General features: G+C 30.4%; 2 protein-coding genes across 2 annotated transcripts in view; both read left to right on the forward strand.

Moving 5' to 3' along the window:
• LOC130450394 (transducin-like enhancer protein 4) overlaps window positions 1-2,795 on the forward strand; it is a 156,817-nt gene extending 154,022 nt beyond the window's left edge. The window contains exon 13 of the mRNA XM_056788768.1: window positions 480-2,795. Coding sequence (XP_056644746.1) covers window positions 480-587 — 108 coding nt within the window. The 3' untranslated portion in view covers window positions 588-2,795. The remainder of the gene's footprint in view (window positions 1-479) is intronic.
• A 4,715-nt stretch (window positions 2,796-7,510) lies between these two features.
• Window positions 7,511-15,810, forward strand: part of LOC130450143 (RNA-binding protein MEX3B) — a 64,565-nt gene continuing 56,265 nt past the window's right edge. Inside the window, exon 1 of the mRNA XM_056788344.1 lies at window positions 7,511-8,007. Coding sequence (XP_056644322.1) covers window positions 7,734-8,007 — 274 coding nt within the window. The 5' untranslated portion in view covers window positions 7,511-7,733. The remainder of the gene's footprint in view (window positions 8,008-15,810) is intronic.

The raw sequence follows: 15,810 nt of genomic DNA on the forward strand, positions 1-15,810 counted from the left end.
CCGAAATTTAAAACACAACAACTAAACGAAGCCTTTCTAGAAACACAATGGCGTAGCAGTGTTGCCGCTTGTCCGGTACAACGTACATAATATTATATAATATAAATCAGAAAATTTAATTAATTAAAACATATTCAATTAAGTTTTTCAGCAATATACTTAAACGATATTTAAAAAATATATTTTTCACATAGATTATCTTCTAGAATATATTTTTTAAGTAATTATGTTTACTTTAGTGATTAAGATTCACACGAAACGCGATGTTTTTTTTATAATTTGGCAACGGTTTTATATAAACTTCTCATTCTACCAACATTCTAGTAGTATACGAGGGTAGCACGAAAAGTTTATATTGTAAAGTAGTATTTACGTTTATTTTTATTCAATTCTCGATTATTTTTTGTTTCTTGTAATGAATTAGCGAAACGAGAAAAAAATTTTTTGCTCAATTTTTGACAAATTTATTCGTATTTCAGTCGAAGGAATCTTCAAGCGTTCTAAGTTGCGATATATCAGCCGACGACAAGTATATAGTTACAGGGTCGGGAGACAAAAAGGCGACGGTCTACGAAGTAATATACTGAGAGTTGTAAAAAAAAAACGGACCAAGTGTAGTTATAAAATTAATGAAATTGTGATAATTATGTGTAATAATGAACAATGACTTATCGTATCGAAATGAAAATAATCACACGTTTTTAAGAATATTAGTGATCTGATGTGAGATACTAGATTTTTAAGAAGAGTGATCTCTCATGACAATTATACAAATACACGTTTTTTTTTTCTTATTTAATTTTATGTAAATAGTTAAAAAAAAAAAAAAATTGACGCTGATTATAAAATTGTGACAACTACGTGAAATACTTAATTTTTTTTATTATTAAAATCCTCAGTTTTTTCTATATTAACGTACGAAAGTGATTTCGTATCTACCCGAATCAAAATCATGATGAAAACTCGTTAGTTGAGCGTTTTCGAAGTCGTACGATCCTTTTATCGAAATTCCCTGTGTCTAACCTAACCTAACCTAACATAACCTAAACTAACCTAACCTAACATAACCTAACATAACCTTACCTAACCTAACCTAACCTAACATAACCTAACATAACCTAACCTAACCTAACTTTTTTCGTAACCACAAAAGACAGTCTATAATTGGATTTAATGATAAGTTTAATAAAAAAGGACGGAAACATCGATTAATTTCGACCCCCATTTCCAAAAAGTAGCCCCCGAATGAAATTTTTCAATTAATTCGTAAATTCAGTTTAAAAAGTCGAACCGGAAATCAATTATTAATAATTTCCGACATCTTTTAATTCGATAAATGGATTCTATAATATCGAAAACGCTAAATGAATGTGTTGTATCGTGATAACGGCCCGGGTAGATATGGATGCATAGCCTAATGTACATATATACATATATAATTATATAATATTTAGACGCATTGTTTTTTTTTTTTTTCTATTATTTTGTTAACTTGAATTTTTTTTATCGACTTTTGTCAGTTGAAATATGTAAACGACAGTGGAACATTTTTAAATAAATTTTTTTGTTAATGAAAGTATACGTCATCGTAAAATTCATTTCATAGTACCACACAAAAAAAAAATCATTGCAAATAACAGAAATCTACTTAAACGTAACCTGACAAGCTTAGCAAGGATTTTCTCCAACGGTAAAAGTATTTATGAAGTTACTAGTTTGGCTACCCGCGAATAGATGTCGCTGTTATAGTTGTACAGCCGTTATTAGTTCGAATTAATTAAATTTTCTTTATTTATAAATAAATATATAGATTCAATTAATTCAACAAAACAAAAACACGCATTTTTTTATTAAAATATTAAATACCATGTTTTAAATTCTTTTGTTGTTATTTTATAGATGCCGGAAACGGCGCCATATCCTACAACAAGTTTTCAAATATAATAGATGACTGCTTATATAGTTCGGCTATTGTCTAATAGATGTCATCGGTGGCGTCTTTATCAAAAGTTATTTTAAATTTTTCGACGTAAAACGTAAAACGTGTCAGAATTGCAGACAATTTTCTTATGTTTTCAATTATTCGTATTATTACGCATCAAAATGGCGCCGACTATAAATTTTTAGTGGTAACTTTAATAAAATTCGAGTGCGTAGGAAATTTATTCAAAATTACACAAAGAGATAATTTACTTTCGATCAGTTTAGTGATCGAATATTTTATACGGGGGTCTACGAAGTTTTTTATCTAAAAATTGTTGCGCAAAATTAAAAATTCCCACTGTTTGTTGTACAATTAACGGAAACGTTTATAAATCAAGCTGAAAACAAGAAAAATGTATATTGTCTATATATTTGTAATTAAAATTAGTATGAAAAATGAAAATAACTTTGAAATGAATTATCGCGGTGTTGCCTATGAACATACTTACGAATTTCGCTCAAATTTTGCGTGTGCTGACTAATTCAATGACGTAACCAGCTACTTACGTCTAAAGGGCGTTACAATAATACGTGTGATACAATCGAAAAAATAATTGACGATGAAAATCAATATTTTCGAATATTTATTTTATGTTTACGATTTTCTGTTACACGAAATGATCAAAATCATTTCGAATAGTATCTAATTTGGATTTTAACACTCTTTAGACTTTCCCTGTATACGTCAGTGAAACTGGTGGCGCCCCATTGTGTAAAATCAGTGTTTTTCATTTCATTAATTAGATAGCATTTGTTTATGTTATAGATTTGTAGATATTCGAAAAATATATCATTGTTTTTATTTTTAAATACCTATGACTTTTATTTATTTTCCTCTTCCTCGAATTCCATAATAATTACCATTAAAAATATGGTAGTTCCAGTTTATAGGTTAGCTGTCTAATATATACAACGCATAAACAAATACAGTTTCTCCTGTTCATCAATATAGATTCCTATATTTACGTCAAGGCTGCCATCTAGCGACTGGTATCCAAAGTTTTATGAACGTATTTCAAAATAAAAAGTAGTAATCTTCACTAAATAATATATTAATTAAAAGAATTATGACATTTAACGTATATTCCATTAATCTATGTATAAAAGTCCAGCACTTCTTTACTAGATGGCAGTAGTAGCTTTAATAATAAAATTTTTAATCAAATTAAAATATTTCCATACAATAAATTGAAATCTTGTTTAAATAGAAGAATATAACCTTCTAAAGGATATATTTAATTATTTACTACTTTATTATGATAATTAATCATTAGAATTGAACAATGAATAGAAAATGGCGGTCATATCCGTCATTTTCTTATGATTTTAACATTTTATAGTATTGTCAATCAGTATATCAGTTATCAAACCATTCTGTTGATATAAAAAAGCAATTTCAAATTGTTTATTAAACACATGGTATTACAATGAATTAATAATAATAATACTTCCGTTTAGTGCTGCCATCTGGCTTATAGTTTCCAAATACTAATACTATTTATAATAAGAAGGAATCTATAGCATTTTTATTATGTAATGATTTAAATATAAATCAACTGTATTTGTTGATATTCAATTACACTGAAACTAATAAATAAAAATGGTGATTTATTTACAGTAAATCGTATTTGGTTAGAATGGAAATGGCAGTTTGAATATTTTCTTTAGGTGCAACCGTCAGTTTTGAAGTATTAGAATTGAACAATGAACCGAAAATGGCGGTCATATCCGTAAGACACTGTCATTTTCTTATGATTTTAACATTTTATAGTATTGTCAATCAGTATATCATTTATCAAACCATTTTGTTGATATAAAAAAGCAATTTCAAATTGTTTATTAAACACATGGTATTACAATAAATTAATAATAATAATACTTCCGTTTAGTGCTGCCATCTGGCTTATAGTTTCCAAATACTAATACTATTTACAATAAGAAGGAATCTATAGCATTTTTATTATATAATGATTTAAATATACACTGAAACTAATGAATAAAAATGGTGATTTATTTACAGTAAATCGTATTTGGTTAGAATGGAAATGGCAGTTTGAATATTTTCTTTAGGTGCAACCGTCAGTTTTGAAGTATTAGAATTGAACAATGAACCGAAAATGGCGGTCATATCCGTAAGACACTGTCATTTTCTTATGATTTTAACATTTTATAGTATTGTCAATCAGTATATCATTTATCAAACCATTTTATCGATATAAAAAAGCAATTTCAAATTGTTTATTAAACACATGGTATTACAATAAATTAATAATAATAATACTTCCGTTTAGTGCTGCCATCTGGCTTATAGTTTCCAAATACTAATACTATTTTATAATAAGAAGGAATCTATAGCATTTTTATTATGTAATGATTTAAATATAAATCAACTGTTTTTGTTGATATTCAATTACACTGAAACTAATAAATAAAAATGGTGATTTATTTACAGTAAATCGTATTTGGTTAGAATGGAAATGGCAGTTTGAATATTTTCTTTAGGTGCAACCGTCAGTTTTGAAGTATTAGAATTGAACAATGAACCGAAAATGGCGGTCATATCCGTAAGACACTGTCATTTTCTTATGATTTTAACATTTTATAGTATTGTCAATCAGTATATCATTTATCAAACCATTTTGTTGATATAAAAAAGCAATTTCAAATTGTTTATTAAACACATGGTATTACAATGAATTAATAATAATAATACTTCCGTTTAGTGCTGTCATCTGGCTTATAGTTTCCAAATACTAATACTATTTTATAATAAGAAGGAATCTATAGCATTTTTATTATGTAATGATTTAAATATAAATCAACTGTTTTTGTTGATATTCAATTACACTGAAACTAATAAATAAAAATGGTGATTTATTTACAGTAAATCGTATTTGGTTAGAATGGAAATGGCAGTTTGAATATTTTCTTTAGGTGCAACCATCAGTTTTGAAGTATTAGAATTGAACAATGAACCGAAAATGGCGGTCATATCCGTAAGACACTGTCATTTTCTTATGATTTTAACATTTTATAGTATTGTCAATCAGTATATCATTTATCAAACCATTTTGTTGATATAAAAAAGCAATTTCAAATTGTTTATTAAACACATGGTATTACAATGAATTAATAATAATAATACTTCCGTTTAGTGCTGCCATCTGGCTTATAGTTTCCAAATACTAATACTATTTTATAATAAGAAGGAATCTATAGCATTTTTATTATGTAATGATTTAAATATAAATCAACTGTTTTTGTTGATATTCAATTACACTGAAACTAATAAATAAAAATGGTGATTTATTTACAGTAAATCGTATTTGGTTAGAATGGAAATGGTGGTTTGAATATTTTCTTCAGTTTTGAAGTATGACTCAAATTGATATCAATTAATTCTACTAGATGTCGTGTACAACTCTAATGTCAAATAATGACAAAATGGGAATTAATCGACTGTTATATTAATAGTTTATCCCATATACTTAATACAAAATAATTATTTATCGGAAAAATATGATAACGGTTAGAGACGAGCTTTTGTGTTTACGAAAACCCAAAGATGATTAACAATCACTTTGTAATTTAACGTGACGGTGTATAAATTACAAATACCTTTATTATATTGTTAACTACCTATCGAAGAATTAATTTTATGTAGTAATAGTTACGCAAATTTATGTTTTTATATATATAACCGAAGGTCAAGAACTAATTTCGCCATAAAGTAACTTCCTTAATAATATATTAACTAATAAATGTAGTCATTAACATATGTCCCAATTTAAATAAAAAAAAATGAACGTTGGGAAATTGTTGATGACCTTATAGGGTGATTCAATAAAGTATATTCAGAAATATGACATTTAGAAGCGATTTTTTTTTAATATTCTGATTCAGTTTCGCATAAATTACACATCGAATCATCGAAAATACATTATAAATTCGCAGACAATAAAGAAACAGGTACGAATAACACTAATTTACGAAAATTTCATACGCGGACGGTCGATTTCAAAGAAGTTATCCGGAACGGCGGCAATTAAAAAATTTATTTGTTAGAAGTAGACCTTCATATATTTCAGGTAGAAAAATCGTTTTATCTTCACCGAAATTCAATATATTAACGTATGCATATCTCGAAATATAAATTATTTGACGTTAGTTCATGTTTTTGAGGTTAGGTTAGGTTATTATATATATATAACTCGAAACTTACGGTATTCAATACGAAAAAATAGGTTTATTACTTTTTCTTTTCGTTTAAAAATAAATAAAATCATCGAATGAATTGCAAGCCGAATAAAATCATCGATATAATAACCCGCCGGCCCTGCGTCGATACGTTATTATTATAGTTCCCGGAATTAGGCTTGTCCGTTGTTTAAAAATTTGTTAAAATACGAAATCTATCCAACCCGTCGAACGTTTCAAAAGATAAATAACCATCGAAGCAAAAACTACCGCGGTAATATCTACTCGGTGTTAAGTTCTTGTGAAATATTTTACTTTGTAATAAAAGGGAGGCCGATGTTAAAAGATATTTATTCTCTCTTAACGTAGTTAAACCGAAAATATCTTTTGTTAAAATCGAAAAAAAAAAAACCGTTAGGCACCTAGTTACCTGGCATTATAAGAAGTGCGACCTTCGAATATTGTATAGAAGCTGTTCCCTTTTGAGGGTCGCCACTTATACAAAAAACGTTGAAATAAATCATTTCCAATAAATATTTTTATCATTACAAGTTCACACATATATAAATTTCGATGTAGGTACATTAGAAACAACTTTATGTACGTAAACATAACCTCATTTATTCATTAAGAACCCGATTCGGTATTACTTCGGTTTATAGACTTTTTCTCTTTCCCATGTCTTATTTTATCTTTCTCTATTACCCTCCTACCATCAAGGGGCTCCCAATTATTCGTATTTAAATACCTAATTTAATGTGTACAAGTATATACCATTTACCGGACTAATCTAAAACTGGTTTGCATTGATTATGTGTCAGGCCTAAATTATATTTAAATGATAAATATATACCTGCGTTCCCTTCCCAGGGTGGCGTTAAAAAATTTAAGATGTATCGATAAAAAAATAAATTTCATAACCCAACGTAAACCATCGAAATCGACAATTTTTTTAGTATTAGGCAACCCGCTAAAATCGTTCGTTAGAACCATTATGTGTATTTAATTATAAAATATAAGTTATAAAAACGATAATTATATTGAGTAATGGTATAAAATTGCCGATGGAACGTTTAGTGTAGTAAACACGTGTTTATTCTTTGTTTGTAATAAACAATTTATTTCGGTTAGTCTGGTCGGTGTAGCGAGTAACAGCGACCCCTCGATTCCGAACACAACCAAAGCTCAAAATCGAACAACAGAACTAAACTGCCAATACTGCCTTGGGCTTCAAATTTCGCGGCCCGGCTTTTTACTGCGCATGCCCTCTACAGAATATTGCGCACATGGTAAAGACCGAACACGCCGGGTAACGAATCAACGAAAATTCAGTCAGTATCAAGCAGGCAAGCGGTTAATATCTGCTTGACTCGTAGAACGTTAATACAATATTAGAAAGTAGATATTATATATTTTTGTACAAGTGAACACGTTTTTAATAATAAATAGCGTCGTTTTTATGATTAATAATCTATAATCGAAGGTCTAGTGCTTAAATCAGCGACAATCAAATTGGTTGTTACGAAAAAACTGTGTTTTCTCTTGGTGTGAAAATGCCGGCGTCTAATCTTTTCGCTGAAATGGATCGCGGCAGTGGAATTGGGGACGAAAGGGCCCTACAATTGGCTCTCGAATTATCAATGCTCGGTTTTAATGAACCTTTAACTTCGGTTTCTGAACCAGATAGTCCCGGAGATCTTAATTCTTTCGTTAACCCTCTCGCGAACGTCGGTTTAGAAGAAGTTCGATCCAAGAAGTCACAAAATATGACAGAATGTGTTCCCGTACCCAGCTCGGAGCATGTGGCTGAAATCGTAGGCAGACAAGGTACATTTTTATTACAGTTTACATTTTTATCAATCGGTTTGAAACTAGGCCATATTTACTTTATCTCTGCGGTAAGCCGTTACACGTTTGTATAGGAAGTTCCTTGTTTATAATTCATGTGAACCATTTATTTCGTACAGTATTATCCAGTCGAGAGGGGATATAAAATAATTATCGAGAGAGATGATATCGATTTTAATTTATTCCCGCCCAAATATATATCAGGAATTTCTAATTGATAATTTGATATATTAAAAAGAAATTTTTTTTATCTTGAACTGTTTTTATTGTTATTTGCACGATTTTTATTAAAAATTGTCTTAAACTGGTCCTTAAACTGTATGATGATAGTGAAAACTAATATTAAGGACAGGACCGTACTCAACGTAGTACAATGACGAAATTTAATTATTATTATTACAAATATGTATTTTGAACTTTCACGGTTTCGTTTTTAAGTTGATTTAGGAACAAAATAATGTAAAATTAATTAAATTGTCTATATTAGACCACCCACGTAACCCCATTGATAATCTTTGTCTATAAACATATAAAAAAAAACCGGACGTAGTCCTTATATTTCATAAAAGAAAAAGATGCTTTTTCCCGATATTTAGTTTCATAGAGGTATCGAACAATGAGACAATCTCTGTGTAAACTTCCCTTATATACGTAATTTGATACTTTGTCGTGCGAAAAATCAATTGAAATTCGATATAATCGATCACAGGATGTTCGTACGACGACAGACGTTTATTTCTATCAGTGGTGTGGCTGAAAGAATTTTCAAAATAATAACCTTCAAAAAAAACTATCACGTAATCGAATTCAATTTGTTTAAATCGACGAAAAATTTGTCTTTGTCGTTTTGGATACCTCTAAATCGTCTCAGAACATTTTTGAATCAATCTAGATCGTTTTGGATACTTCTGTATCATTGTACAGCACTTTTGGATGAATCTAGAGGATTTTTTGTAGATTCTAGATTGATCGAATCTTCTAGATCGTTTTAAATATCATCTGAATGAATCTCTATAGTTTTTAATCATTTTAGAACATTCTAGACTGATTCAGGACTATTCAATATTGCTGTGAACCTGTTTGGATCAATCTAGATTGATTCTATATGGTTTTGGATCCCCCTGTATCATTTTAGAGCGCTTTTGAATGAATCTAGATGGTTTTTCATCGTTTTGAATCGTTCTAAATTGATTTGGAAATATAAGTTGTTTCAGAGATATTCTAGATCTTCCTGGGTGCTTCTATGTCGTCTCGGAGCGCTTTTGGATCCATCTAGATGATCTTTGGACATTCTAAATTGATTAAGGACGTGTTATAGATCGTCTGGGATGTTTCTATGTCCATTTAGAGCGTTTTGGATCAATCTAGATGTTTTTTTGGACATTCTGGATCATTCTAAGTTGATTAAGAATTATTCTAGATGGTCCTGGGTGTTTCTATGTCGATTTAGAGCATTTTGGATACGTCTAGATGATCTTTGGACATTTTGATCATTCTAAATTGATTGAGGAGATGTTCTAGATCGTCTGGGATGCTTCTATGTCCATTTAGAGCGTTTTGGATCAATCTAGATGTTTTTTGGACATTCTGGATCATTCTAAGTTGATTAAGGACGTGTTATAGATCGTTGGGGATGTTTCTATGTCCATTTAGAGCGTTTTGGATCAATCTAGATGTATTTTTGGACATTCTGGATCATTCTAAGTTGATTAAGAATTATTCTAGATGGTCCTGGGTGTTTCTATGTCGATTTAGAGCATTTTGGATACGTCTAGATGATCTTTGGACATTTTGATCATTCTAAATTGATTGAGGAGATGTTCTAGATCGTCTGGGATGCTTCTATGTCGATTTGGAGCGTTTTGGATCAATCTAGATGTTTTTTGGACATTCTGGATCATTCTAAGTTGATTAAGGACGTGTTATAGATCGTTGGGGATGTTTCTATGTCCATTTAGAGCGTTTTGGATCAATCTAGATGTTTTTTTGGACATTCTGGATCATTCTAAGTTGATTAAGAATTATTCTAGATGGTCCTGGGTGTTTCTATGTCGATTTAGAGCATTTTGGATACGTCTAGATGATCTTTGGACATTTTGATCATTCTAAATTGATTGAGGAGATGTTCTAGATCGTCTGGGATGCTTCTATGTCCATTTAGAGCGTTTTGGATCAATCTAGATGTTTTTTGGACATTCTGGATCATTCTAAGTTGATTAAGGACGTGTTATAGATCGTAGGGGATGCTTCTATGTCGATTTGGAGCGTTTTGGATCAATCTAGATTATCTTTGGACATTCTAGATCATTCTAAGTTGATTAAGGACATGTTATAGATCGTTGGGGATGCTTCTATGTCGATTTGGAGCGTTTTGGATCAATCTAGATGTTTTTTGGACATTCTGGATCATTCTAAGTTGATTAAGAATTATTCTAGATCGTCTTGGATGCTTCTGTATCGATTTAGAGCGTTTTGGATCAATTTATATCGGTTCAAAGTGCTATTGGATTGGTCTAGATGATTTTTGGCCATTTTGGATCATTCTAAGATGATTAAGGATATGTTCTAGATCGTCTGGGATGCTTCTATGTAGATGTAGAGCGTTTTGGAGAAATCTAGACAGTTTCAGATCCATCTAGATGTTTCTTGGACGTCTTGGATGCTTTTGTATCGATTTAGAGCGCTTTTGGATCAATCTAGATTATCTTTGGACATTCTGGATCATTCTAAATTGATTAAGGAGATGTTGTAGATCGTCTGGGATGTTTCTATGTCGATTTAGAGCGTTTTGGATCAATTTATATCGGTTCAAAGTGCTATTGGATTCGTCTAGATGATTTTTGGCCATTTTGGATCATTCTAAGATGGTCTTGGATGTTCCTGTGTCGATTTATATATGAAAACGTCGTAAATACATAGAAATAACGAAAAAATTTAATACCTCTTCCATTTTGAATGCGGTACACTGTTTATAAAGCGGTTTCTGACGCCACTGTATGTCGGTACTGAAATTTTTATATTCAACGTATAAACTTAACATGAGTCAGTCCTCCAGAACGAACAACATCGACAGGAAGTTATGAATTACTCTAAGCAGGCACTTCACTCATTCTCATTGACTATTTTATACGTTGGTACGATCGTAATTGCCGTATTTGTTTTTATACAACCAACGAATGTTTTTATTTCAAAAAAAAAAACCATTAAATTTTCTATAAAATATATTAGTATTCAGATATAGCGAGCGAGTGATTGAAATATATTGAAATAAGTCGTGTATTGTTTACGAAAATATTGAATGGATGTTTATACATAGATAAAAGAAGAAGAAAACGGAAACTGCTTATTTTTTCACCGCCCCTTGTATATATATATATATCATTTTTAAAGTCGGAATTTTCCGTTAACGTATATTAGAATATTATTTGAAATACTGAAGCCGATCCTGCGTCCGAACAACTATCAATTTGTAATTTTCAGTTTTGCAATTCTAAATGAAGGGTTGTTAAACGTCTGCGTGGATAAAACGGCTAAACTAAATTAAAAATAAAAAGAAAAAACTGAGTTTATATCCCTATTGATTTATTTTGACCAATACTCGGATGTTAGGTATGACGCATATATGCGACGTTGCCGCGACTAATCCGTAAAAGTCTTATATACTGATTAGATAGATACGGGGCAACTTTGTACCGTGTAGATTTGGGGTGAGTGTACATAAAATAGGACACTACTTTCCAATCATATGTTTTATATATGAAAGGAAAATTGGAAAATTGTCATTCGGTGACTAATCGTTTTTTATTTAACCTCGCAATTGACAGTTTGTTTTTGAAAAGACAGTTCCTGAAGGAAAATGTCGATTTGTTGTCAAGAAAGTTCATCCTAGATCGATTCTATGTTGTTTTAAATTACTTTCGGTTGAATTGGTTGATTTTGGAAAAATTCTAGATCATTTTAGAACCTTCTAGATTGTTTTGAGACCTTCCGTCGATTTTTTGGTGGCTTGGGATAGCTCTAGATTTGTTAAGAAACATTATAGATGGTTCTGTAATCTTCTATATCAATTTACAGCGTTTTTCATGAATCTAGATTGGTTTTGGTTCCATCTAAATCGTAGTATAACGCATATGGATCATTCTAGATCGATTCATAAACATTATTTATTGTTTGAAATTAGTTCCGCTCGAAATTGGTTGGTTTTGGAAAAATTCTAGATCATTTTAGAACCTTCTAGATTGTTTTGAGACCTTCCATCGAGTTTTAATGAATGGAACATGGTTTTTTGTGGCTTGGAATAGCTCTAGATTGGTTTAGAAACATTATAGATGGTTCGGGAATCTTTTACGTCATTTTACATTGCTTTTGGATGGATCTAGACTCATTCAAAATTATTCTAAATGGTATCTACATTGTGAATGGGGCATTTGGATCGTTCTAAGTTGATTAAGAGTTATTCTAGATCGTCTGCGTCTATTTAGAGCGTTTTTGCATTAAACTAGACAAATGGAAAACCATCTAGGTTGTTTCAGAATGCTTTTGGATCCATCTAGATAATTTTTGACCAATCTGGATCATTCTAAATTGATTAATAAACATTCTAGATCGTCTTGGATGCTTCTATTTCGTTTCATAACGATTTTGGATCAATTTTAATAGCTGTAAAACATTCTAGGTTGTTTCAGAATGCTTTTGGATCCATCTAGATAATTTTTGACCAATCTGGATCATTCTAAATTGATTAATAAACATTCTAGATCGTCTTGGATGCTTCTATTTCGTTTCATAACGCTTTTGAATCAATTTTAATAGCTGTAAAACATTCTAGGTTGTTTCAGAATGCTTTTGGATCCATCTAGATAATTTTTGACCAATCTGGAACATTCTAAGTTGATTAATAAACATTCTAGATCGTCTTGGACGCTTCTATTTCGTTTCATAACGCTTTTGAATCAATTTTAATAGCTGTAAAACATTCTAGGTTGTTTCAGAATGCTTTTGGATCCATCTAGATAATTTTTGACCAATCTGGATCATTCTAAATTGATTAATAAACATTCTAGATCGTCTTGGATGCTTCTATTTCGTTTCATAACGATTTTGGATCAATTTTAATAGCTGTAAAACATTCTAGGTTGTTTCAGAATGCTTTTGGATCCATCTAGATAATTTTTGACCAATCTGGATCATTCTAAATTGATTAATAAACATTCTAGATCGTCTTGGACGCTTCTATTTCGTTTCATAACGCTTTTGAATCAATTTTAATAGCTGTAAAACATTCTAGGTTGTTTCAGAATGCTTTTGGATCCATCTAGATAATTTTTGACCAATCTGGATCATTCTAAATTGATTAATAAACATTCTAGATCGTCTTGGATGCTTCTATTTCGTTTCATAACGCTTTTGAATCAATTTTAATAGCTGTAAAACATTCTAGGTTGTTTCAGAATGCTTTTGGATCCATCTAGATAATTTTTGACCAATCTGGATCATTCTAAATTGATTAATAAACATTCTAGATCGTCTTGGATGCTTCTATTTCGTTTCATAACGATTTTGGATCAATTTTAATAGCTGTAAAACATTCTAGGTTGTTTCAGAATGCTTTTGGATCCATCTAGATAATTTTTCACCAATCTGGATCGTTTTAAGTTGATTTATAAACATTCTAGATCGTCTTGGATGCTTCTATTTCGTTTCATAACGCTTTTGAATCAATTTTAATAGCTGTAAAACATTCTAGGTTGTTTCAGAATGCTTTTGGATCCATCTAGATAATTTTTCACCAATCTGGATCATTCTAAATTGATTAATAAACATTCTAGATCGTCTTGGATGCTTCTATTTCGTTTCATAACGATTTTGGATCAATTTTAATAGCTGTAAAACATTCTAGGTTGTTTCAGAATGCTTTTGGATCCATCTAGATAATTTTTCACCAATCTGGATCGTTTTAAGTTGATTTATAAACATTCTAGATCGTCTTGGATGCTTCTATTTCGTTTCATAACGCTTTTGAATCAATTTTAATAGCTGTAAAACATTCTAGGTTGTTTCAGAATGCTTTTGGATCCATCTAGATAATTTTTCACCAATCTGGATCATTCTAAATTGATTAATAAACATTCTAGATCGTCTTGGATGCTTCTATTTCGTTTCATAACGATTTTGGATCAATTTTAATAGCTGTAAAACATTCTAGGTTGTTTCAGAATGCTTTTGGATCCATCTAGATAATTTTTGACCAATCTGGATCATTCAAAATTGATTAATAAACATTCTAGATCGTCTTGGACGCTTCTATTTCGTTTCATAACGCTTTTGAATCAATTTTAATAGCTGTAAAACATTCTAGGTTGTTTCAGAATGCTTTTGGATCCATCTAGATAATTTTTGACCAATCTGGATCATTCTAAATTGATTAATAAACATTCTAGATCGTCTTGGATGCTTCTATTTCGTTTCATAACGATTTTGGATCAATTTTAATAGCTGTAAAACATTCTAGGTTGTTTCAGAATGCTTTTGGATCCATCTAGATAATTTTTGACCAATCTGGATCATTCTAAATTGATTAATAAACATTCTAGATCGTCTTGGACGCTTCTATTTCGTTTCATAACGATTTTGGATCAATTTTAATAGTTGTAAAACATTCTAGGTTGTTTCAGAATGCTTTTGGATCCATCTAGATAATTTTTGACCAATCTGGATCATTCTAAATTGATTAATAAACATTCTAGATCGTCTTGGATGCTTCTATTTCGTTTCATAACGCTTTTGAATCAATTTTAATAGCTGTAAAACATTCTAGGTTGTTTCAGAATGCTTTTGGATCCATCTAGATAATTTTTGACCAATCTGGATCATTCTAAATTGATTAATAAACATTCTAGATCGTCTTGGACGCTTCTATTTCGTTTCATAACGATTTTGGATCAATTTTAATAGTTGTAAAACATTCTAGGTTGTTTCAGAATGCTTTTGGATCCATCTAGATAATTTTTGACCAATCTGGATCATTCTAAATTGATTAATAAACATTCTAGATCGTCTTGGATGCTTCTATTTCGTTTTATAACGCTTTTGAATCAATTTTAATAGCTGTAAAACATTCTAGGTTGTTTCAGAATGCTTTTGGATCCATCTAGATAATTTTTGACCAATCTGGAACATTCTAAATTGATTAATAAACATTCTAGATCGTCTTGGACGCTTCTATTTCGTTTCATAACGCTTTTGAATCAATTTTAATAGCTGTAAAACATTCTAGGTTGTTTCAGAATGCTTTTGGATCCATCTAGATAATTTTTGACCAATCTGGATCATTCTAAATTGATTAATAAACATTCTAGATCGTCTTGGATGCTTCTATTTCGTTTCATAACGATTTTGGATCAATTTTAATAGCTGTAAAACATTCTAGGTTGTTTCAGAATGCTTTTGGATCCATCTAGATAATTTTTGACCAATCTGGATCATTCTAAATTGATTAATAAACATTCTAGATCGTCTTGGACGCTTCTATTTCGTTTCATAACGCTTTTGAATCAATTTTAATAGCTGTAAAACATTCTAGGTTGTTTCAGAATGCTTTTGGATCCATCTAGATAATTTTTGACCAATCTGGATCATTCTAAATTGATTAATAAACATTCTAGATCGTCTTGGATGCTTCTATTTCGTTTCATAACGCTTTTGAATCAATTTTAATAGCTGTAAAACATTCTAGGTTGTTTCAGAATGCTTTTGGATCCATCTAGATAATTTTTGACCAAT

The sequence above is a fragment of the Diorhabda sublineata genome, chromosome 11, assembly GCF_026230105.1.
Source record: "Diorhabda sublineata isolate icDioSubl1.1 chromosome 11, icDioSubl1.1, whole genome shotgun sequence".
NCBI classification, from domain to species: Eukaryota; Metazoa; Arthropoda; class Insecta; order Coleoptera; family Chrysomelidae; genus Diorhabda; species Diorhabda sublineata.